At 38.9% G+C, this 26,228-nt stretch overlaps 1 protein-coding gene across 4 annotated transcripts in view; it reads left to right on the top strand.

The window, feature by feature from the left end:
• The window catches only part of Nckap1 (NCK-associated protein 1), an 80,671-nt gene that overhangs the window by 43,574 nt on the left and 10,869 nt on the right, over nt 1–26,228 (top strand). For all 4 annotated transcript variants that reach the window (NM_001355411.1, NM_016965.3, NM_001355410.1 and 1 more), the window contains 13 exons: nt 2,054–2,135; nt 3,906–3,964; nt 7,306–7,451; nt 8,942–9,074; nt 11,931–12,050; nt 12,932–13,071; nt 14,102–14,233; nt 17,019–17,237; nt 17,640–17,770; nt 17,953–18,050; nt 19,621–19,714; nt 24,413–24,495; nt 24,852–24,932. In NM_001355411.1, coding sequence (NP_001342340.1) covers nt 2,054–2,135; nt 3,906–3,964; nt 7,306–7,451; nt 8,942–9,074; nt 11,931–12,050; nt 12,932–13,071; nt 14,102–14,233; nt 17,019–17,237; nt 17,640–17,770; nt 17,953–18,050; nt 19,621–19,714; nt 24,413–24,495; nt 24,852–24,932 — 1,518 coding nt within the window. The remainder of the gene's footprint in view (nt 1–2,053; nt 2,136–3,905; nt 3,965–7,305; nt 7,452–8,941; nt 9,075–11,930; nt 12,051–12,931; nt 13,072–14,101; nt 14,234–17,018; nt 17,238–17,639; nt 17,771–17,952; nt 18,051–19,620; nt 19,715–24,412; nt 24,496–24,851; nt 24,933–26,228) is intronic.

The following is a 26,228-nucleotide window of genomic DNA, read 5'->3' as shown; positions in this document are numbered from 1 at the left end:
GCCAGCAGATGAACAATCCCATCTGAACCTTAACTCAAGTGTCCTAGTTTTGTCTTTTTCACTGTAACACAAATTTTCTTTAGTTTTATTGCAGGTAAACTGTAATTAAAAATAGTTTTTTATTTTGTCTTACTCTATAAACTCACAGGTGCCTAAAAGTACTATAAACTAATGAACAGTACAGATAAAGGAGTGATAAAATTCTCTTTAAAAAAAGCTCTGGTTTTCCTGGACTTATTATTTATTTTATCCACTAGATGGCGCTTAGACACCTTTTTAAAAACCATTATTATTATTAAAGAGTGGTTATTAAAAATGACCAGAACATCCTAAATTTCATTTACAGCTGTTCACTAGATGCACTTTAGCCTATCGTTACTATGTCTTATGTATTTATATAGCGTATAATTTTAAAACAAACTCAGACTTGCTGGTTTCATGTAAGTTTTGAAACTATGTTGTAGCTCTTTGGATATTTACTAAGAAACTTTAAATGATTTTTGATGTATTACTAGAATGTTCAAGCCACTAAAATATTGGAGTGCTTTATATAAAATAGAGTGTACTAATACTGGGAAAGTTCATAGTATTTCTTCTGGGACTATAGTAAGATTAGTAGCAATAGCAAGAATAATGTTAAAGTTGATGTCCCCAATGATAATATATCTTAATAAGTTGATATAGTTCTGAGGGTAGATAAAGTAATCATTGTTGAAGAAAAGCACTTAATAGAAATTGATTGGTATCTCATAAGGAACAGAGCCAGTGTTCAGACTTCAGTCTTAGCAGGAAAGACAGCGTTTTACTTCCTTCCTCTTTCTGGATCTAGTTACGGTGCTTTTAACTGGTTGCTAGGGTGTGAATATAAAAGTAAGTTTACAAACCTCTTAATGAAGTTTCTGGTTATAAATGTAACTTTTGTGTTGTATTAATGTTTAAAGAACAAAATTAAACATTTTGGATGCTTTTTAGTGCATTACTTAAAGATAAGTACATATGTGTTGCTGTGTAAGTCTTGGTGTTTTCAAACTATATTTTATATACATTGTTTATAAGCTAAGCATCTACCTTTATTTACTTTTTTTAACTTTTAAAAATTTTTTCTATACTGTGTGTGTAAGGATGCCTTGGTTACGTGTTTGTCAGTGTACTGTGTACAGACTTCAGTGTCCACAGCCGCTAAGAGAGGGCATTGGATTGCCCTGCACCTGAGTTACAGTCGAGCATCACCATGTGGGTGCTAGGGTTCCCATCCCAGAAGAGCAGCCAGTGCTGTTGACCACCGAGCTAGCTCCAGCCCCATATGTGCCTTTTTGTTTTTAATGTCCACTTTAGCTTCAGATTTTTTAAACTCAATTTTTGATTTTGCCTTTGAAGTGCTATGGATTGAAGTAAGGGCCTGTCACCTGCAGACCGAGAGCTCTGCTGCTAAATGCCACCCCAAGTTCTCCTGGTTTCATTTCTTAACCAGATAAAGAGTTTGGGAATTTTACTGTTTTATTGTGGCCCTACTACATTGAACATGCTTAGTCCCATCTGAAAGCTTGGCTTGGGTCTTTTTCTCTTTGGTTTTTTTTTTTTTTTTTTTTTTTTGTATTTTATTTTGCTGTAGGTTGGGGTTTTTTGGGGGGTGGGGGTCCTGTTTTTGAGGCAATTTTTTACATATATACATAAAATAATCTGTGTTCCCCAGTTTTGATGCAGTGCATATTCATGTACCACAGCACATTTGACACAGAACATTTCCAGCATCTTTCTGTGCATCTTCATGGTAGGTTTCTCATAGCTGTCCTTAACAGTGATGTCTTGTCACTGCAGTTCTAGCTGCCCAGAACTTCTTTTCATGAATATGGAATCATACTTTGTCATCTTTTAGTTTTATTTTTTCTTTTACATAGTGCTGCTGAGATTTATTTTGGTACAGAGCAACATTTAATTCCTTTTTCTTCCTGAAAAATAATTGTGCAGTGTTGATGCATGAGTCTATGTGCCCGTGTGCCGACAGAGCTGCGAGCTGTCTCACTGGGTGACTTTCACGTTACTTTGTTCTCAGAACCTGTCTGTTTGCCCTGAGGATGAATCGATCATCATGTCCTCTTTTGTGAACACCATGACCTCCCTAAGTGTGAAGCAAGGTAAGCAGCCTGGTGTCTGTCAACAGTTAGCTTTTATAAAAGTGGTCTTTCAGTTTTGGTTATATTTTTATCTGTTACCTTTGTCTTAATTTAGTTCTGTCAGAGGAAAGTTTTCCAAATTGGATTTCAGATGGTGTTCATAAAAATGTGTAAGGTGAGCAGGAGTCCTAAGCATTGTGTGTGGCTGTGGCCCACATGGGACAGCAGTGTGCTGTTAGGAATAGCATGTTGATCTGAAGCCACAGGTGGTGGGAACCTTCAGTGCCAGCACTGGGGAGGCTGAAGCCGGCCAGCTTGCTCTACATAGTGTGTTCCAGTGAAGCCCTGAGCACAAAGCCAAGGGATAGCACTAATTTAAAGTCTGTACCCGTCACCTTATATATACTGTCCTGTTTAATCCACAACATTCAGAAAACAGCTACTGCTTTTGTTTGTCAGATTTGGGAACTATAGATTTCCCTAAGGGGTTTGACAGTTAACATTTCAATCATTTGTAACTAAGAACAGTTATTTCAAGTTAGATATGCCAATTCAAAAATCAGTGCTGTGCCTGCACCAGCTGGCCCTGCCTTGAACCTTCTCTTCCAATAGCTTGATACATTTTAGTTTTTATTCTCTATAAAAATATATCAAAAATCCTGAAAAGATGAGGTTGATCAGTATATATTTTAGTTCTGTCAAGCTTACTGCTTAGTATATAGGAAGGTGACTGCTACAGCATTGTGTAGTAATGCTTGGTTTGTGTGGCATTGTGCGACTCTAGCATTCTAACAGTCTACACTGCTCTCCTACGTTGTCACTGTAAACACATGAAGACTAGGAGCTCTTCAAAGGAAGTTGCTGTCTCTTGGCCCAGCTGCCTACTTTCCAGGATTTGAGAAGTGTTGCAGGCTTAGCGCTCACATTAAATTTTGTTGCTTTTATTTTTTTTATGTAGAAAATTCACTCAGCATAAGCCATCCTAACTAATTTTTAATGTGTTAGGTATATTCAGTATCGAAGCACCAGTCGTCAGAGATTGTTTTGATTAGAAAATTGAAGCTTTGGTGCTTAGGCTCCACTCTCCACTTCTGCAGCCTATGACAACACCACTCTACATAGTGGTTTTGTAAATTTGCTCCAAAACCTTTATTAGTGAGGGTAGTTGTATCTTTGTGACTGACTGGCTGCTTTTTTTTTCTTTTGAGGGGGGGTTGGTATCTTCTTTGTCCTCCAACTCTTTACATAATCCTTCTACCTCAGCCCCCCCCCCCCCAATTAGATAGGAATTAGGCATAAGCCACTGTGCCTGGCTCTGACTCATTGGATACAATGCCACAGTGTCCAGCAATATGTAGAATTTCCTTCCTATTTAAGGCTAATTTTCTTTTGTAATTATTGTGACATTTATTAAAGGGCTTATTTTTCATCAAACATGTAAGTCCCTTTCTTTTGGGGTATTTTGAACCACTCTGGTATGACAAGGGGTGTGTAAATAGCACTTTTTCTTTTCAGTTGTATGCCCAGAAATTGAACGGTCTCATCTGTTTTTACTGTGTTTATTTTGGTTTCGTTATTTTCGATATGGCCCTTACTAGGTAGTCTGGCTGTCCTAGAACTTACTGTGTAGACCAGGCTGGCCTCGAACTCAAAGATTCTGCCTGTATCTACCTCCCACTTGCTGGGATTAAAGTCCTGCACCAGCTGTCTTAGCTCTTAAAGTAGAAAATATAATTAATGAATTATAAAATCATTAATTTGTTTTGTCCCCCTTTTTTTCTGTTATTGCAGTTGAAGATGGAGAAGTGTTTGATTTCAGAGGGATGAGATTAGATTGGTTTAGGTTACAGGTAAGAATAACTTGATTTGTGTTGTTCTTTTTTTTATACATTATAGTTTTGTAACTTTATGAATTAACCCACTGAAAAGATATCTTGTGTGCTAAACCACAAACATGAAGCGTTTTGTAAACTATTAAACCTATATAAATATATTTCTAGCAAGCCAATAGGTTTTTAATAAAATAGGTTATGATTTTATAATATCTATATATTTATATCCCTAGTTCTCTTGATTATCCTGATTCATATATGTAAATTTAATTTGAAAGCATAAAAGTTTTATTTTTTTAATAAAGCATATTTGTAATATAGCTGTGAACTAAAAAAAAAAAGCCATTTGGTAAAAACTTGAGTTTGTATGCTATGCAGTGCTTGGTATAAATCATACTTCCATTATAATACCAGAGCAACTGTAGACAATATGTAAACAGTTGTGATATATTTCAATGAAACTTTATTTATAAAAATACGCAACTAGGGTCTGAAGATGGCTCAGCAGTTAAGAGCACTGGCTGCTCTTCCAGAGGGCCTAGGTTTAATTCCCAGCACCCATATGGCAGCTCACAACTGTTGTAACTCCTGTCCCAAGGGATCCTACACCCTCACACAAATATACATGCAATCAAAACCACCAATAAATAAATTAAAATAAATAAATTACTAAAAATATACTAAGCAATTGATCTGTACTTTCTGGCACCTGACCCATTAACCCAAACTTATTTCTAAACTATAGAACTATATAGTTTTAGACTTCAGTAATGTCATTTCATATGTATTTTTTGATTATTAAAAAGAAAATCAAACCTGGACTGAAGACATGTCTCAGCAGTTAAAAGCACTGACTGCTCTTCCAGAGGTCCTGAGTTCAATTCCCAGCAACCACATAGTGGCTCACAACCATCTGTAATGGGCTCTGATGCCCTCTTCTGGTGTGTCTGCAGACAGCTACAGTGTACTCATATACATAAAATAAATTTTTAAAAATCCTAATTATCTTTGTGTATACTATAAATGGTCTTTATTGTTAAGCAAAGAGAAGAGGGAGTTACCCTGTTGGAGAGTTTTATCATCTAACTATGGAGACAAGGCCCAGCGAACCTGAGTTCGAGTCCCAGCATCCACACGACGGCTCACAGCTGTCTGTAACACTGGTTCTAGATTTGTTGCCCTCCTCTGCCTCTGGGCACTGTGCATACAAATGATGCATAGACAGATAGGTAGGGAATACCTGTACATAATTAATAGATAAAAGATAAATGAGGGTTTTTTTGTTGCTTTTTAAAAAGGATTGAATTAAGAGATGCCACAGATCTGACTGTTAGTTAATGATACCATTGAAAGTGAAAAGCTCACGTAGAACTTGTAGAACTAGATGGTTTACAAAGTTTGAAAGATGTGTGGGATTTGCATACAACGGTAGCTTGTTTGGGTAATGAACAAAACTGAGTTCAGTTTTCTTGTAAGAAGGAAATAAGATGGCAGGACTCCATCACTCACAGCTGACTCCGGCCGAGGGTTCTACCCAAAGCACGTGTTGCAGCGGAGCAAAGGCATCAGGATTAGCTTTTGGAGAATTTTAAGTTGTGTGCTTTGTCCTCACTTGGGTTTGAGTCTAGGATTTTTGTTTGTTTATTTTTAATTTTTTTTTTCGTTTTCCTGTTTACTTTGGGACTTCTTTATGTCTGCATTATTAGTCATTGTCCTTTTCCAAAGGATCACATTCCCTTATCACTTTAGACACTTAGGCATCTTCAGTCTTTTCCAAATGTGGCCCTCTCGGCTTTCTTCTTATCTGTTTGGATTGATCCTTTCCTAAGCGCGGTTTGGGAGCACACTAATGCTTGCATTGTGTCAGTAATATCGGGAGCTTGTTTTCAGCCAGTGCAGTTGCTGCTACTCCTGAGTCTGTTTCCACAATGCTACTTAGATTCTGAGAATCAGTTAATGAAAATGCTTGTTAAAGGCATGGCCTCAATGGGTTCCTCTTTACAATAGATAAATAAAAGCAGATAATACAGTTAGATTTGTTTTGTTTTTCTGATGTATTTTTCATCACTTTCTGACTTGTTCCTATAGGGACTGGTAATGCCATCTACCTGAAGGCTTCTTGCCACTGTAAGATTAGAGGTTTAGTTTTTAATCTTGCTTATAAAACATAAGTTAGTTTCTTGTCATTCCATGGGTGACAGGGCATGGAGAGTTCCAAGAGACCAGTGACTTGCACGTCCGCGACTCCTGCAAGAGCATGCTGAGGCCTGGCAGACGACGGATGCCGTGTGTGCCGTGGGCATGCTCTGCAGCTGAGAGAGCTTGGGCTTCAGGAACTTGCTAGTCTCTCAACAGCACACGCGCTTCTCAGTGTTTTATGTAAATTTCCCTTACTTCTCCAGTGTGACTGCTCTCCATGCAACCCCAATAAGTAGCCATGGGATTGAGTAGTCTGGGTTGTGCATCTTTTTCATATCTAAAATGTTGGAGTTACTGAGACCCACAAAAAGTGCCTCCTAATGGGCAGAACTGTCATAGCAGCTGGAATTCTGTTGCCCATCACATCTGGTCATGTCCCACAGTTAATCATTTGAGTAATCATCACTGTAGACCAAGCCATCATAAGCTGTCTGACATGTTGCCAGCATGGCTGTCTGATAGGCTTCTGCCACTTTTTGCTTTCTGGTTATGTCCACCTTTCCTATTCCTCCCACGTTCAGCCAACTTTCTTCAATATGAACTGGCCGTTACACAAAGCCCTCGGTGGTTCACCACTTCTCTTCCTTTGTTTGCACTCAAATCCTGGTCACTGTGATCAAGTGTTTATCTGTAAGCACTGTGTTCTCTCCTTCTTAAGTGTCCATTGTTCATGTCCAGGGTTCTGGTTTTGATTTGATAATCCTACTTATGGAGTTTCTTTCTTCACAGCCTGCTTGAGAGTTTTAGTTAAGTCTTAACTTTCTTTGTATGACCCATTTTAATTTACTTCTTGCATGTGTTTGTAGAAGTTATCAAATTAGTATAGTCTGTTATTTTATCCAGTTATGTGTATGTGTGTAGATGTTTCTGGACAGGGCACACATATGGAGGGCAGGAAAAATCTCTTGGGAGTCAGTTTTTTCTTCCACCATGTGGGTTGAAGGGATCGATTGAACTAGGTCATTTGGTCAACTAGAAACAAGCCCACCTGCTAAGGCAGTGTACCAGCTCCTACTGTGAACAATTGTAGAAAATGATGCTTTGATACAGCAGTAAAGCTTAAATGTTTTTCAGTAATGGACATTTTTCCTCTGTACAAAGACAAGCGTTGAGTCATTAGCAGTTCCTAACTGCTGTTATTTGTTGTTGAACTGCTACAGGCGTACACTAGCGTCTCCAAAGCTTCACTTAGCCTTGCAGATCACAGAGAACTTGGAAAGATGATGAACACAATCATATTCCATACAAAAATGGTAGATTCCTTGGTTGAAATGTTGGTGGAAACATCCGATCTCTCCATATTTTGGTATGTTGAAATTTTCCTTAAGTCTAAACTGGAAATGTTTTATTATGAAGCTGCTTGATTGTTTTTTGTTAGTAGCTATCTCAAGATAGCTCAGTATCAGGTTCTTAACCATAAGTGGAACAATAGACTTTTATAAAATTTGTAACAAGCTGGGTGCACTTTTAATCCTAGTACTTGGGAGGCAGAGACAGGTGAACATCTGAGTTCCAGGCCAGCCTGGTCTACTGAGTTCTAGGACAGCCGGGGCTGCACAGAGAAACTGTAAGAAAAAGAAGCTTGCAGAATTGAGATTTTTATGTCAAGGAGAGCAAATATGGAAATTGATAGCTGGTAACCATGCCTCCAGTGTTAGACACTTGTGTCACAGTGATGTGCTGGCTGCTCCTTGCACTGTTGTAAGCACAGCCGCTCCACACTTCGCACTACCATTCACTTTTCTCCCGTTACCCTCTCCAGAAAACTTACTTCTTAAAGAAAGGTTATGTTGTCATTTCCTTTTTGTCTACCATACTAAATATTTAATGTTAGAACGAATGACGGATCGAGGACAGACCCATAAACAAAGCCGCACCACAGTTCAGACTGGAGTGCTTTCACTCTGTAGCTGTGTGGTAGTAATTTGGTTCCCTGCTTCTTGGCCTTGTAGAGGGGTAAACTGACTCCGTATGTCTTGGCACTTCTAAAGTGCTGAGATAGCTCTGACTGGATAGTGGTAACGGTGTCTAGGGATCCATAGAGAAGATCTTAGCGCTCTGTCAGGAAAGCGTTTATTACTTGTGCTGGAGACAAAATCACCAGGAGCGAAGGCCTGCTTCTCAGAGAAATACAGCAGTCCAGTCACTTTTTGGGTGAGATTTTGACTGTGTGTTGAATGTGTAAGAGTTTGAAGATTATTTGGACCCCTTTGTTACTGTCTCAAAGCCTGTCCTAGAAAGAGGGTGAACACTATTTGTTTGCATTCTTTTTTAGCTCTAAAAGGGTTCTTATTGTAAAAGAATACAACTATAAACTTCTTTCTGGTTCCTTAGAGATAAAAGCATTTTGTATAATGTTTAAATTGTCATATTTGCTTAACTTATTCATATTTTAAAAATCGATGACATGATTATTTAGTTGGTAATATTTTTCTCAGTGATACTTAAATAATAGGTAGTCCTTATAATTGATAATTCCTTAACCCATGATAAAATTTGAAGATAAGAGTTTTGAATGTCATGTATTCATATTCTGTACATATCACATATTACCTGTTTAAGTTTTTATTTAAAGTGTCTTGATATTATACAAAGAGTATTATTCTGAATGAATTATTGACATGTGAAAGGTCATTTTGAGGGGGAAATGACTGTTCTTAAGGGAATAAGTGTGATCAGTGGATAACCTTTATTCACTTGGGTTAAGAGAATTAACCGGCCATCGGGTGCTGTATCACTTGTTTGCGTGTGAGCTAGGAGTGTGGCGGTTAGACTGTTTTCTGTCTTTCCTGACAGTTTTTACAGCCGTGCTTTTGAGAAGATGTTTCAGCAGTGCTTGGAGCTGCCCTCTCAGTCAAGATACTCCATTGCCTTTCCTCTGCTCTGCACTCACTTCATGAGCTGCACACATGAACTGTGTCCTGAAGAGGTAACTGCACCCGCCATGGGCCTCATGTGGTGAAGCTCGACCAGATGGGTAGCTAGCCAAATGTTTATGACGACATAGTTACTTAGTTTTTCTCCTTACCTAAACCATCTTTGTATAGAATCAGAGAAATTCTTAAATAAATACATGATAAAACAATGATCGGTAAGATGTATGATAGAGGCAAGTAGGAATATATGTGAGTGCATAGATATGAACATGTAACAGTCATTTGTCTTTTAAAATAACTGATATGCTTGGTATTACTATTTATAGATTTATTCATATAGATTTGTAGATTTATTCATATATATATTAATTAAATTTCTATACTTTTCATTGTAAGACTGAAAGGACTTGCAAATTGAATTATGGAGAACTGACCTGTAATATCATGGATATGTTAGGCAGAGCCCAGGTTTTCTGACGTTTGTGGAACAGATATAAACCTATAGTTGCTGAGGACAACTAATCAGTAGTTTGGAGATCTTAAGTATCTATAAAAAATGTACTGTGTATCAAAAGGGATAAAGTTCTAGCTTGGAAAAGTAAGTTTCAATGATCTGTTACACTGCATGCTGACACAGTTACTAATAAAGAGCTGGGCATAGTGGTGTTCCCAGCACTCAGGAGGCTGTGGCAGGAAGATGGCAAGTTCAAGGCCAGCCTGAGCTACTCAAGAGACCATCTCAGAAAATAGTAATAATAATGAATATTTTAAGTAGCTAAGATGAATAGATTTTTAATGTTTTTACTACAGAAATCAAGTTGGTAAGTGATTAGATCTTTCTGTAGTATGCACACAGATCATAATGTCCACAGTGTGGCAGAGTGCTTGCTGGGTGTACAGGCCCTGGGCTTATCCCCAGAATAAAAGGAAACTATAGGGGGCTGGAGAGATGGCTCAGCGGTTAAGAGCACTGACTCTTTTTCCAGAGGTCCTGAGTTCAATTCTCAGCAACCACATGGTGGCTCACAACCATCTGTAATAGGATCTGATGCCCTCTGCTGGTGTGTCCAAGGAGAACCACAGTGTACTCAAATACATAAAATAAATAAATCTTTAAGTTAAAAAAAGGAATCTATGAAAACATGAAGCATCAAATTGTATCCCCAATAGATGTAGTTATCATTTGACAACCAGTGAGGAAATAAAATGGAAAGATGTGTCTCTGGTCTTGAAAAAATTATTTTATAAGTATGGCAAGACTATACATTAAAAATTGAGTACTGTATTTTTTTGTAACTTAGTGTTTACTCTCTTTTCTCAAAACTGCAGAATATGTTGAAAAGAAACCTGAGGTAGCATATCTCTAGCTTGTGAGTCTTCTTTGAGAAGAGGACTTTGAGAGAGATGAGGTCAGAGGAAGCCTTAGGAAGCTGAAAGGAAGACTTGTGTGACATGTCAAGACACAGTTGAGCCTGGTGACCCTCGCCTGTTATCCTTTCTACTTCAGAGGCGGAGGCAAGAGGATTGATTACATGGTTAAAGGCCAGGCTAGACAACATACTGAGAGCTGTCTCCAAATTTAAAAAAAGGCAGAAGAAGGTTGGCGATTGCCGTTTATTGTAGAATGCTTGCACAGTTAAATGTGCATGGCTCTGGGTTCAGTCCACTGTGCATGCTCCCTCCTACCCAATCCTCTGAGTTGCCTCCCCACATACACATAAGATTGACCAATATTTCAGTATGTCTAGCTACAGTGTTTGGATTCCTATTACAATTTACATGTCATTTGAAATTAAATTCAAGGTTTACAGATTCAGGAAAGATTGCCTTGTGGGTCAGATATGTCTTTGTTCTATACCTTTATTTCAACAACATAGAGACTTTCTGTATGGTACACGGATGAAAGACAGAGAAGGAAATTGTTTCTTCTTTTCATGTATTGTGGAGAATTTATGGCTTCATATACAGAATATTCTAGTTATTTTTGACAAAAATCCACCACCAGACAGCTACAAACCACCAAAATTAAACACCAACTCATGTGGAAATAAATAGGTTGTATATTACATATATATATATGTATATATATATACATACAGGAATATTAATAATATCCTGAAATGAGGCACACCATCCCCACTCTTGCCAAACTCAAAGAATGCATGTTCAGTTTTGCCTTTTCCCATCCCTAGGAAGCTGTAAGATAATTTCAGAAATTTTAAATATCTTCTTTATTTTTCCAACTTGATTTCTAATACTTTTTTATTTATGTATTTGAGTTCTTATGTGTTTACTACAGAACTATGTATTAGATGTAAATATTAAAGTGATTTAGGATTAGAAAACTCTAACATAAATTTGCACGTGTACATCATGTACCTTATTTTTAAATGTTGAAAAACTAGATTTAGAACATGGTGAATTTGAGCCGGGCAGTGGTGGCACATGCCTTTAATCCCAGCACTTGGGAGGCAGAGGCAGGCGAATTTCTTTGTTTGAGGCCAAAACCAAAAAAAAAAAAAGAACATGGTGAATTGAATGATGAAATATATAGTTTATTATCTTCCTTTTTGTAATAGCATCTGAGTCTTGTGATTCTTCTGCCTTAGTTTCCCCAGTGCTGGGATTACAAATGAGTGCTACCATACCTGGCTGAATACAGTTTTATGCTTTATAAATAGAGATTTTAGAAGATTGTTCTTAAATCATAATTTTCTTACATTGTTACCAAGTATATATTTTATATGAACACATATAGTTTAATTTGAGTTGTAGAGAAAGCAACACACATCTACTTCCCCAGCCCTTATAGCAGAATAGGACTTTCCCTGAATTTTCATGTTTGTGTAAAGTGTTTTGTTGAGATCATGTCCTTGTGACCTGTGTTACTTCTGTCTTCTGCCCACCAGCGCCATCATATAGGAGATCGTAGCCTTTCCCTGTGCAATATGTTCCTGGATGAGATGGCCAAACAAGCTCGAAATCTCATCACCGATATTTGCACAGAACAGTGTACTCTTAGTGACCAGGTAATATTTTAAGTTTTTCAATTATTTCTTCTGTCAGTGTTAAAATTAACCTTAGAAAAACATCTATAGCTCTGCCAGGCGGTGGTGGTGCACACACCTTTAATCCCGACACTTGGGAGGCAGGGGCAGGCAGATCTCTGTGAGTTTGAAGACAGTTTAGTCTACACAGAGAAATCCTATCTTGGAAAAAAGAAAAGAAAAAAAGAAAGAAAACATCTGTGTCTCCATCTGTAAAACCTGCCCGTTTCCCAGATTGCTTGCAATATAAAACTTTCACTCTGGCTTCACTCTCAGAACCCCCTTAACAGCAAAAACTACTGTGTTTTTTTTTTTTTTTTTTTAAGATTAATTAATTTATTTTATGTGTATGAGTACACTGTAGCTGTCTTCAGACTCACCAGAAGAGGGCATCAGATCCCATTACAGATGGTTGTGAGCCACCATGTGGTTGCTGGGAATTGAACTCAGGACCTCTGGAAGAGCAGTCAGTGCTCTTAACCTCTGAGCCATCTCTCCAGCCCCAAACTATTCACTGTCTACTCTATGCTCTATTTTACAGTGTGCCCACTAGATACTGAACAGATCTGGTTTCTTCTTTGTAGGCCATTTACATAGTTATAGTGCCTGTTATATCTCACTCCATAATTGCCTGGTATGTTTTATTTGTCTTTTGAATAATAACTTGAATAAGCCTTAATACTTGAGTAAGTTTCCACCTCTGCCTTGCTGTATAGGGCCTGTGATCTAGATAGGTAAAATGCTCCCTGCATTTCAGCCCTCCTGGTTGCTCCTGGTAGCAACCCAGCCAAGGTAGCCTGCGGCAGTTTATACATTCCGAGAAGTCGGTGCAGCAGTATAACAGCCTTTTTACCCAATTTCAGTTATTGCCGAAGCATTGTGCCAAAACCATCAGTCAAGCAGTGAATAAGAAGTCAAAAAAACAGACGGGCAAGAAAGGGGAACCTGAAAGGGAAAAACCGGGTGTGGAGAGCATGAGGAAAAACAGGCTGGTAGTGACCAAGTAAGCCTTCCTCTTCTCCTGGGGACTCTGTGGGGACTCTTTCCTCGGCGCTGTTAGAACTGAGACGGGGAGAGGAAGTGAGGAGGTTTTATTGTCTAACCCTTACGAAACAAACAAAGCAGAACAGAAATCCTTGTACGTTTATCTGTTAGTACTATGTTCTACAATGCAGACTCACTGTGTCACTGCTGTGACACAGTACCCAGCCAGTGTAATCTAAGACGTTTATTTGGCTCACAGTTTGAGGGTACAGTCCTGGCAGGGGAGACAGGGAGGCTGGGGCCCTGGACTTTGTACCTGCAGCCAGGAAGCTTCCTTCTGACCGTATTCCCTGGGCTCCAGCTTGCTGAGTGACACTGCTTACAGTTACCTCTGTTAGCCCTCACAGACACACACACCCATGGGAGTTAACTAGGTGACTCCATCTGTCAAGTTGACAGTCAGTACTAACCGTCACATAGGTAACAGGTGGTATTGTCTTGATGTACAGAATACTGAAGGCCAAGAGTCTCTCAAATTCTCTGAGGCGCATTTTTAACAACTTCGTGATCCATAAGAATATGTCTGATACCATTATTTGAAAAAATAAATGTGCTAGCTTGTACTCACAGACATTAGTTAGCATTTTGATTGGTGGTTAGGAAAGCAGAGGTGGACAGTAATTGGGTGAATGTTGTTTGTTAAATGTTCTACCTGTTCCTAAGACGAAAAAGCCATTGCCCCTTTATAAACAGTGCCTCTGCTCCATAGCAGATTAACACCACCAGGAGGAAGTTATTGCTGCTGACGGCTGAATAAGCGCCTCTTCTTGTGGTGCTCAGTACATTTATTATTAGCCGAATGTAGAGGGATACAAACGATCCTGCTTAATATTTGCTTGAGTTAGATAGAAACCTTTTGAACTATCAGTTTAAGAATAAAAAAATAAAATTCTGCAGTGTTCTCTGTAAGTCTTGCTATTTTTATGAAATTGATTTGGAAGTACCTGTTATGAACTATCATGTAATTGTTATTTATTACTGTTTTTTAGCCTTGATAAGTTGCACACTGCACTTTCGGAGTTATGCTTCTCCATAAATTATGTTCCAAACATGGCGGTGTGGGAGCACACCTTCACGCCGAGGGAGTATTTGACTTCTCATCTGGAAATCCGGTTCACTAAGTAAGAGAGCACACAGACTGTTGCCACTGCTTCATTTAACAAGCTTGTGTTCGCCACCTGATGCCTATCCAGTACCAACTGTTACTAGCATTTCTGAGGTGAACTGGTGCACTGCATATCGCAGTGGGCCGAGAACCATGTGGAATAGTGAAGTGAGACTTACTGGGCAGCAGGTTCCTGCCCCACACTTACTGCTAGTTACCAACACTGACCATGTCAGCAACTTCCTCCTAAGATTAGTTGTCCTACACAAACAGGGCTTATTAGCGTAGTTTGTCTTCAGGCTTATGGAGGTTAAGTGAGTAAGGCCAGGAGCTCACTAGGATGCGGTCAGTAAAGAGAGCACAGCAAGTGAGTAAGAAAAGATGCAAGCATCGAGCATCATCAAGTGCGTATTAGGCTTTGCCTGAGCACGCCAAGCCATCAGTTCTGAGTAAGGTTTACAGACATTTGTGTGATACTGCAGTAAGGAATAAAAAATTCAGTTCTATGAATGATACTTTAGATTTCTGAAAGTTAACTATTAAGAAAGTGTTTATTACTTAAATTTTAATCTTGGAAATTAATAATTTAATAATAATTTAATCTCAGTATCTGAAAAATTTGCCAAAGGATTTTCAAAGTGTTTATGATCATGAATGAGTAATGTTTCCATTGTTGTACGTGAAACATTGTGGCAAGGAAATAGAATAAAGCTGGAGACTCTAGCTGGTATGACAAGAACACTGCAACAAGAGAACAAAGTAGGACTATATAAAACAACAGTAAATGGAGTATTGAACTAGTAATTGTCAGTGAAGCAGCCAGCGCTGAACAATATCTTTTGTTCCCATTCTTAAGTCAGATACACTGACAGTAAACTTCGGTATTGAGACCCAAGGCACACTCTGCCTTCTGGTCCTTAACACTGTTAGCTGGGGGTGGGGGGGACGGGGACTGCTGGCCAGGGTCTGAGGTTCAGTTTTTGGCTCCTGTGTTTTCCTTTTGTAAATAGTTTGGTTATAATTTATGGGCACGCCAGTGCCCTTTTCTTCCCAAACCTCTTTTAGTGGTTGGGTTAAGTCAGGGAGCAACTTGCTTTGTTTGGGTTTCCTTTGTTTTTTTTTTTTTTTTTTTTTTTTTTTTAAGATTTATTTATTTATTATATGTAAGTACACTATGTAGTTGTCTTCAGACACTCCAGAAGAGGGAGTCAGATCTCGTGATCGGATGGTTGTGAGCCACCATGTGGTTGCTGGGATTTGAACTCCTGACCTTCGGAAGAGCAGTCGGGTGCTCTTACCCACTGAGCCATCTCACCAGCCCCCTCCTTTGTTTTTATTGTTCAGTTTTAGTCTTATTCCTTGGGGCCTAAATACAAGAGTAGTAATTTTCATCTTGAGTTGGCCTATCTGGATGTAGTCCTAGCTGTGGGCTTTGTCTGCTGTGTTAAAGACGCATCTTTAGAAATACAAGTCGAATGCTTATGGGAGTGTCTTAAATCGATAAGGACTGGCAGCTAGGCTCTGTAGGTAAAGGTGCTTGCTGCGAAGCAGGCAGACACTTGGTAGGAGGAGAGAACTGACTTTACAATGTTGTCCTTTAACTTACACACACACACACATAATTTATCAGTGTAATTTAAAAATATTTACTTGTAAATAAATGTAATTTAAGTAAAAATTTTTAAGGGAATAGGAGGGACTGATGCGGAGAAAGATCACTTAGAGAAGTATTTTCAAGCCTGTGTTTCCTGTTAGCTTTATATATACATGGCGAGTAAACGTGCTTTAATGTGCTGTTCAGTGTCATCTTTTTTTTTTAAGATATATTTATTATTATATATAAGTACACTGTAGCTGACTTCAGATGGACCAAAAGAGGGCATCAGATCTCATTACGGATGGTTGTGAGCCAACATGTGGTTGCTGGGATTTTGAACTCACTTCAGAAAAACAGTCAGTGCTCTTACCCTCTGAGCCATCTCGCCAGCCCTGTTCAGTGCCATCTTATTTTAACTGTCAAGTAGTTTGTTGAAGACCAGCATTAAGTCAAACAAACATTTATAGATGCTCATTTATTTTGTCAACTTTAGATCAGGGTGTATGACTTTATAAATGGTTAATTAAACTATTATGTCTAGTTACATATTTACATTCTCTCTAGGTGTTTGAAAACTGCTCATTCTAAACAGACTGCCTCCAAACACTGATTCTTTTTATAGTTTCCTTATGGTTTGAACCTTAGTTTATTTATGAAGTGTTAGTGATGATAACTGCATAGCTATTTTAGTACATACTGGGATTCAGTTCACTCACATAAAATTCAAAAAGCTTCAAGCAGCAGTGCCAAATAAATTTAAGCTTTAGGATAAATATCTCATTGTCCTTGTTACATTAATGGAGTTTTTAAAAGTCCATTTTATGTCTGATCATTGTTAGTAACTTACCTTCTTTGAATGATTTTTAATTGTATTCTTCATCATTTTTAGGTTATGAGATGACAGTAATTTCATGGCTTTATTTAAGAATTAATTTTATCATTACTGCAAAGAGAGGCCCATTGGACTTGCAAACTTTATATGCCCCAGTACAGGGGAACGCCAGGGCCAAAAAGGGGCAGTGGGTGGGTAGGGGATTGGGGGGGGTGGGTATGGGGGACCTTTGGGATAGCATTGAAAATATAAACAAGGAAAATACCTAATTAAAAAAAAAGAATTAATTTTATTGCTTATTTGATATTAGATGTTAGGTTGAGTAGATTGTTTGCACAAGTGAGAAAATCTTATGTCTGTTATTACCTCCAGATCAATTGTTGGAATGACTATGTATAATCAAGCTACACAGGAAATTGCAAAGCCATCAGAGCTTCTAACAAGCGTAAGAGCATATATGACTGTACTCCAGTCCATAGAGAACTATGTGCAGATTGATATCACCAGAGTATTTAATAATGTCCTTCTTCAGCAAACACAACACTTAGACAGCCATGGAGAACCAACCATCACGAGTCTGTATACAAACTGGTAAGGAGCACATTTACAAGCTTTGAAGGATGGAAAGTTTTGTTTTGTAATAAACTCCTTAGGAAAACCATTTTATGGTTAAGTTTTTATATATGAATCTTTTGTCTGCATGTATGTATGTGTACCGTATGTGTTACTGGTTCCCTCAAAGGCCAGAAGAGGGCATCAGATCCCCTGAAACCAGAGTCACAGTTATGAACCAGCATGCATATTCTAGAAAGCAGGCCTTCAGTGTTCTTCCCCGAGCCGCCCTCCCTTCAGCATTATGTACCATTTATTTTATCAGTTAACTTAAAAGTTATATGTAGGGATGTAGACTATAGTAAATACTTGAACAAGCCATTTCTCCTAGTTATAAATTTAGGTTTATAAACCTTTCTTTTTAAAACCTTTTCTTTTTAGGTACTTGGAAACTTTATTAAGACAAGTCAGCAATGGCCATATAGCTTATTTTCCTGCAATGAAAGCATTTGTGAATTTACCCACAGAAAATGAATTAACATTCAATGCAGAGGAATATTCTGATATATCAGGTGAATATTATATGCTAGATCTAGAAAATGAAGAAAGCCTGATTGTTTTACATGGTAACTTAATTTGGCTTGGTTGTTTTGGGTATTAATAATTAGTTTGTAAGCTGGGATAGTCCAGTATATCAGTGTATCTTAATATATTTGCTCTGTCAAGAAACTGAAGTTAATTCATTTCCTTTCAGAAATGAGATCATTATCAGAGCTCCTAGGCCCATATGGGATGAAGTTCCTGAGTGAGAGCCTTATGTGGCACATTTCATCACAAGTAGCTGAACTTAAGGTACAGTCTTCACCACCCACCCTGCTGTCCTGGTTTGCAGTGTTGGGGTTTGGACCTCTGGCCTCTCACATGGTAGGCAGGTGCTCTACCACTAGCTTCATCTCTAGCCTTTTTCTCATTTTTTATTATGAAACAGGATCTTGTTAATTTCCCAGGCTGGCCTCAAAACTTCTGCACCAGCCTCTCAAATAGCTAGCATTTTGAATATAGGCTGCTCTACATGGCTTTAATTTACCCTTTAAACATTCATTCTTGTAAAACATTTCAGGAATGTGAAAATACCTAGAATTTAAATTAGCCTGACAAGAAAGTACTAGCACATAAGTGAAGTTAAAGCAATACAGGGCCTCTCAATGACATTTGGTTTAGTTGCAGGTAAGACAACAAAGAGGCCAGAGTGGTGAATTAATTTGTACAACTGATGGGTGTTCAGATGCTCAGTGTCCTTAAGCCTTTATCTGTTGCATAATGATGCTTGTATTTGCTTATGTCCAAATTCTCGCCCAAGCTGTTTGTTCCCATTTATTATTTGAATATATTGCTTTCCACATTACCACAGATTGTAACATGAGCATTCTTAGTTTATTGGGCAGTATTAGAGATTGAGTGCAGGGCCTCTCATGTGATAGGCAAGTGCTCTACCACAAGCCACATACCTGGTTTCTTAGTTAGGGTTGCTATTGCTATGAAGAAACACCATAAGCAAAGGCAAGTTGCAGAGGAAAGAGTTTATTTGGCATATGCTTTCACATCATAATCTATCACCGAAGGAAGGCAAGACAAGAGCTCAAGCAGGGCAGGAACCTGGGAACAGGAGCTGATGCAGAGTCCATGGAGGTCTGCTGTTCACTGGCTTGCTCAGCCTGTTTTCTTAGAAAATCATCAGCCCACGTATGGCTTCACCCATCACTCACTAATGAAGAAAATGTCCTAGAGCCAGATCTTTTGGAAGCACTTTCTGAATGAGGTTCTCTCATTTAAGATGACTCTAGCGTGTGTCAAGTTGACATAAAACTAGCCAGCAAACCTAGTATGTTTCATCTTAAACCCTTTAAGCTGGTTGAAAATATCTTTGGACTGCTTCATGATTAAGTAAATATAATAATGGCAGCAACATTTTAAATTACCATTTTTATCATTTTAGGAATATGTCAGTGCTAAGATAAATTATATTGAATAAGAACACACACACACATTTGTATGTATTTATAAAACGACTGTACATTTTGAGAGAATTTTAATTTGGGTCACAAAACCTCTTGGAACTTGACAGACTAGAAGAGTCATGTTTAAATACTGTAGTGTGTCTGAGTATGTGGTGGTCCTTACTCTTGCTTCTTACTCTGCTGAAGTTTCCTGACCTCTTCGTGAATTGGAAACCGAAAGGAAAATATTAGTCTTACATAAGTCATTTTGAGATTCTTTTATTAAAACAATTGTATAGCATGATCCTCTGGACTTAATGAATTTTTTTTTTTTGTCTTTCAAATGGTAACTTGCAAGCAACTACATGAGTCATTAGAACAAAGATCCGTGCCTGACCTGGGCTCCTGTCTTTTTTTTTTTTTAGAAACTTGTGGTGGAGAATGTTGATGTTCTAACACAAATGAGGACCAGCTTTGACAAACCAGACCAGATGGCTGCACTCTTTAAAAGATTATCATGTAGGTTACCCATAGTACTTTTTATAAACATTCAAAAGATCTAACATGCAATATGTAATTTCTACCCAAAATTTGTAACATAAATGCAAGTGACAAACTATGAAAAGTGCTCTTTAGCATATGAAGAGATATAGCAAAAAATACTAGTCACAGGGTCTTTCCAGTGTACATCTACTCCATTCACTCACTCATTCATTCATTCATTCATTCTCCAGGTGGCAGGGTCTCGACCCAGTCAGGCCTTAAACTCACAACTGTCTGCCTGCCTCTGCTTTTTGAGTTGCTAGGATTAGAAATGTGTACCACTACACCAACTTTACTTCAGATATGCTTGACTACAGTTTTTTTTTTTTAATACATGACAGTTACTAGCAAATATTACCTGTAATGAGTTCTTCAGCCTACTAACTATATTAAGTCTACATTAATTCCATTAAGAGATAATTAACTTCCGAGTCTGTAACTTTCTAAAACTCATTTCCCGACGTGGCCAGACACCGAGGAAAGGCTACAGTATATGTTGACAGGATTTAGATCTGTAACCGTGGCCCCAGTCAGCAGCTCTGTCCTCTCAGGAACGCCTCCCTCTGTTGTCTTCTCCCTACTCTTAAACTCACACACGTTCCTGCCACCACAGAGCAGGCTCGGGATTGCTTCTGTCACTTAGCATGCTTCTCAGATTCTTCGGTTTGTGGTGGCCACTGGATTAATAATTTGTTCCCTCTTTTTTTCTTTTCTATTTTTTTTCTTTTTTACTAATTAGTATTCTACTGCATGAAAACCTAAGCCTGTCACGTACATCTTTAACTTTTATTTAAATGTCTTCTTGAAAATGATGCTGCAGTTATACTTGACTCATAATGGTAAAGGTCTTTCTAGCACTAAAAACTTAAGAAATCCAAAATAATCTGTATTGGAGAAAGGCAGAGTGTGCTAATTACTCTACTCAAACCCTGGGGGTGGGGCAGTCTGACAGGGGCTCTCTCAGTCAGTGTGTGTGCACTTGACATGTGCAAGGCCATGGCCACTTCTCCTACGTAGTGAATCTGAAAGTCTCAGTCATTGGACACATAGCGTGGATTTAATATACTTTACCACCTGATACTTTCTTTTCAAATGCTTAGAGAATCACTTTATTGTTTTTCTTCTATTTTTAAAACCTCATTTAATAAAAATTACCATAAAATTAGTGCTACAAAACACCAAAGATGGTCTTGTAAACCACAGTAGTTGCCAGGACTTAAGAAGGAAGCAGTATGGAGTTTGGGGTATGATGCAGCTGTTTACCATGGAGGCAGTATTGGTATCAGATATATATGTTATAATTTCATACAACTATAGACCAAGATGGGGAGTGGGAAGCTGAGTTTATTGTGTGGTTGTTTTAAAAAGAAAGATCAACTTTACAGTTACAGGAGAAAAGCATTTTCATCTTTAATTTTTATTATTTTGCTATTTCGGTGTTTTCTTTCTTCTTCGTTGTTTTGTTTCTTCCATTTTCTGGAGTCAGCTGACCATGACCTACTACTAGCCTTGGCTGTACTGGACTTTCCTATAATACGCAGGGTTTTGCTTGGACCTTGTCATTTGAAGGAATTACTACACTGAAAGGTTTAATAGCCCAGTCTTTAATTCACTGTCCCTTAACAAGGTTATGTATGATTACACTTTGTATATAATAAGACTTTGGGATTTGTTAAAACTAAAATTTAAAGTGTTGAATCATTGTGACCCATATTTATAAAATTAGCCTTAAAATAAAATATATTAAGCCTATTTTGTTTCATTAGGAAAAGAAAAGATGTGCTTGATTGAGAGAGGCCTCTTCAGGGCAGAAGGCTATTCTGTGAGGTGAAGCGCTCTGACCACCTCCTCTCATGCTCTCTTCACCCCATAGCCAGAAAGCCAGATGTTGGATTTAGAATCAGCAAGTCATGCTTTCAGGAGACAAGGCATTATGTCTTATTAAAAGTGGCTCTGAATTTGGGGTCAGTATGGAATTGGTTTTCACTTGAAGGCTTCTGTATCACTCAAATCTCATAGTGTACCCCAGTCCTTACTTCCTGTCCTCAGACGATCTCTCTTGGAGCCAGACCGTCACCTGACTCCAGACCACTATCTTCTAGCTTTCTGCCATGATGCTTTGTTCATTCACTTTCGTCCTCCTGGCACCATGTCTGAGCCTGCATACTGCAGCAGAGCATGAGTTAGGACGGTGGTCTCACTGCTTTGGAGCTCTGTGTCCTGACTGTACCTAGCCTGTGACACAGTGCGCCTTTCCATTGCTGGTCTCCTGTCGCTCACGGAAACCTGATCACTCTTCTGTTTATCCTTTTAGAAATTTTGGCTAGTAAGGCTTTTTCCTTTTTGTTTTCATTTTCATTTTTGTTTTTGTTTTTCAAGACAGGGTTTTTCTGTGTAGCCCTGGCTGTCCTGGAACTCACTCTGTAGACCAGGCTGACCTCGAACTCAGATCCACCTGCCCCTGCCTCCTAAGTGCTGAGATTAAAGGTGTGCGCCAACACTGCCTGGCTCCTTTTCTTTTTTTAAAGTTGTGTTTTTAATTACATTTAGAGTGTGTATGTCTGTGTGCATGCATGTATGCTTGTGCGTGCGTGTCTCTCTCCCCGTATGTTTAAGGTCGTGTGCAGAGGACAGAAGTCGCTTCTCTGTCATCCACGTGGGCCCTGGAGGTTGGGCTCAGGCTGGTAGGCTTGGTAGCAGGCCACTTGACTGGCTCTGGTTTAGCTTGGCTTGGAATGTCTTTTCCTCCTGGTCTTCCTTTATGCCAACTGGGATGACACGTTCTCAGAGAAATCTTTTTGTTCATTTTTTATTTTTCTATTCACTTTTTTCCTCTGGTAGAAACATTTCCCTAGTCTCTTGTTACACCACTGCTTATTAATCTGCCAATCAGCTGTTCATCAGGCACCAACATGCTGTAGACAGATAAAGACCAATAAATTGATTTTTGTTTATGTGAAACTTACCATGCATTTGTAGGTTTTTTTTTTTAAGCATGTTTTATATTTGTCACATTTAGTGCATATTTTTATTTATGTTGCTTACTAAAACATTTATACTTGAGAGTTTAAATTCTTAGAAAGTCCAAACAAAACACCCCAATTCCTGCTCTTCATTTGACATCTGTGCTTAAGTTTTCTATAGAGCTCTTTCTAGAAATTTGATTGAATTTTTCTCATTTAAATAGCAGTTATATTTTAGGGGTGTGTGAGTGTGTGTGTGTGTGTGTGTGTGTGTGTGTGTGTGTGTGGTATCTTAGCATATATGTGTATAGTAGACACACATGCCCTGTGGCGTGTCTTCCTTAGCTGTTACTCCACTTATGTTTTGAGTCACTGGGTCCCAGAACCTAAAGCTCATCAGTCACGCAGGATGGCTGTCCGGTACACTGTATGCATCTTCTTGTTTCCACCCCATGGCATTAGAATTACACGAGCTTGCTCCCCGCCCAGCTTTTACTTGGGGGTGCTCAAGATCCAAACCACACCTGTACAGCAAGCACTTTACCCACTGAGCCATCTTCCCAGCCTTGTAACCTTCTTCCCTGCTTACATGACTTGGATCAAAGCCCAGGCTGTTTCTCTATATTATATTGTAGTATACAATGTCATGTAGTTCATCGCCTTGTATTGGGGTATTTAATACATGATACCTTTGAATCCCTCTCTTATTTTGTTAGCACAGTTAAGGGACTAAGGGCATAGCAATTATTTTCAAAATAGTTTTCTCTGAGCAGCATCCAAGTGCTCAAGCCGGCACCGCGGGCTCCAGGAACTTAGCTCTGCCCAGCTACTTATAATCTCCCAGCCAGCACTGACCAGGACGGCCTGGGCAGCTCCTGAGATCAAGCCATAGGCCTGCTTATGATCTTAATAAACATCTTTTTTCCTTTTTTGGCCACAACTTAAGAATTTTCTTAAGGGGGCTAGAGAGAGAGCTTGGCAGTTAGGAGTATTCACTGTTTTTGCAGAGGACTGGAGTCTGGATTCCAGCACCTTCATCACCCCCCACAGTTCCCAATTCCAGGGCATCTACACCTTCTTCTGGCCTCCTTGGCATCCACACGCTAGCATCACACAGAACCTTACAGAAATGCACATTAATTTTTTTTTTAATTAAGAACAGGAGAGACTGGGGATAGAGAGATGGCTCAGTGATTAAGAGCACTGACTGCTCTTCCAGAGGTTCTGAGTTCAAATCCCAGCAACCACATGGTGGCTCATAACCACCTCTAATAGGATCTAATGCCCTCTTCTGGTGTGTCTGAAGACAGCTACAGTGTATTCACATACACAAGATAAATAAACCAATCTTTATAAAAAGAAAATGAACTGAACTAGAGAAATGCTTTTGTGGTTAAGAGCACTGCTCTTCCATAGAACCTAGGTTCTACTGCCAGCACGTACATAGCAGCTTTTGTGTGTGTGTGTGTGTGTGTGTGTGTGTGTGTGTGTGTGTGTGTGTGAGAGAGAGAGAGAGAGAGAGAGAGAGAGAGAGAGAGAGAGAGAGAGAACTGATAAATATTGGGTATCAGTATTGTTAAGCATTTGTTGACTCAGATTGCCATTAGTCATGCTATTCCAGAAATTTTGATTTTGAGTGTTCTCTCCAAAGCTAAAATAAAATGTCACTTTCTGACTTTTTTCTTCTCTTCTCCCCTTCCTTGCAATTTAGCTGTTGACAGTGTCTTGAAAAGGATGACGATAATTGGTGTTATTTTATCCTTCCGGTCATTGGCACAAGAAGCATTGAGAGATGTAAGAAACCATTTCCGCATCATCTCTTCATTTTCCAAAAACTAAAATTCACAGTTAGCAATAATAAGAGTAAATTTGCAGCTTGTGTATTAATGGTAAATAAGGTTCGTGTTTTGGTTTGGTATTGAATTTGGTTAATGCACTATTTCAGCTCTGTTACACATTAAAGCATCCCTTTAGACTATACTCAACCCCTTTAATACTGAATGCATATCATTTCCATATATTTTGGCCTTTTAGAAAGACCCAATGAAAATTACTACGTTCTTATGAAAACCTGTTTTTACCGGCGGGTAGTATTTCCCGCTGTGCTGTCTGCCTTGTAGCACTGACCCTGTCGTGTATCGTCTGCCTAGGTCCTGTCCTACCACATTCCTTTCCTCGTGAGCTCCATTGAAGATTTCAAGGATCACATTCCTCGGGAAACTGATATGAAGGTAGAGTCTGTTAGAGTTTGTTGTTGTAGAATGAGATGTTCACAGTACATGAGTAAGACCTGGTAAAACCTGAACATAGCATGCCTACCTGGGATGGATACTATGTCTCTGAGCTCTCAGTACCAAGATATTCCCAACCATTTTGGAAACCAGCCTTCTTTGATCAATTTTATGGCTATAGGGACATTAAATTTGTTAAAAATGGGCCTTTTACCCCTTCAATGTTATCACATTTTTCTTTCACATTAAGCAGAAAGATGAGTTATTGTAAACTCAAGTTGTATTCAGTTTTTAAAATAGGTATTTAAAAGTCTTAAAAGATGGCTATGGTCTATTCAAAGTTAGCTTTTCTCTAGCATTTTATTTTTTCCTTAATGACTATGACAGGAAATCGATAGCTTTTTTTTTTATTAGATGTTTTCTTTATTTACATTTCAAATGTTATCCCCTTTCCTGGTTTCCCCTCCAAAAACCCCCTATCCCCTCTCCCCCTCCCCCTCTCCCCCATTCCCCATCCCCCTGCCCACCAACCCACCCACTCCTGCTTCCTAGCTCTGGCATTCCCCTATACTGGGGCATAGAACCTTCACAGGACCAAGGGCCTCTCCTCCCTTTGATGACTGAACAGGCCATCCTCTGCTACACATGCAGCTCGAGCCATGAGTCTCACCATGTTTACTCTTTGGTTGGTGGTTTCGTCCCTGGGAGCTCTAGGGGTACTGATTAGTTCAAATTGTTGTTCCTCCTCTGGGGCTGCAAACCCCTTCAGGTCCTTGGGTCCTTTCTCTAGCTCCTTCATTAGGGACCCTGTGCTCAGTCCAGTGGTAGGCTTCGAGGATCCACCTCTGTATTTGTCAGGTACTGGTGGAGCCTCTCTGGAGACAGCTATAACAGGCTTCTGTCAGTAAGCACTTGTTGGCAAGTTGATCGCTTTTTAAGGGTTTATAGTTAATTTGTTTTAAAATTTAAGATCCATGTGATCAAAACCACAGATTTAATTCCAGCTGTGATTTTGTAGTAAATTTAAATCACATGATATACAAGGAGACACAGTTATTGCAAGTGTCCATGTTTGAGACATGATGTGTGTATCTGTCTTCTCTCCTTTCTGTCTGTCCATCCCAGGGATCAAACCAAGGTTGTCAGGCTTGGTGGCAAAAGCCTCTGTCTAATGAACCATTTTGACAGACTGCCTCGCATATCTCGACTCTTGAACAGTGTTCACGTTTCAAAATGATGTCTTTCAAACTGTAGGGTGGGATGGGGTTTGAGTGTCTTCCTGTGCAGCTCAGACTG

This window comes from Mus musculus, chromosome 2 (assembly GCF_000001635.26).
Source record: "Mus musculus strain C57BL/6J chromosome 2, GRCm38.p6 C57BL/6J".
Lineage (NCBI taxonomy): Eukaryota > Metazoa > Chordata > Mammalia > Rodentia > Muridae > Mus > Mus musculus.
This window is presented reverse-complemented; position numbering and strand designations above follow the sequence as displayed.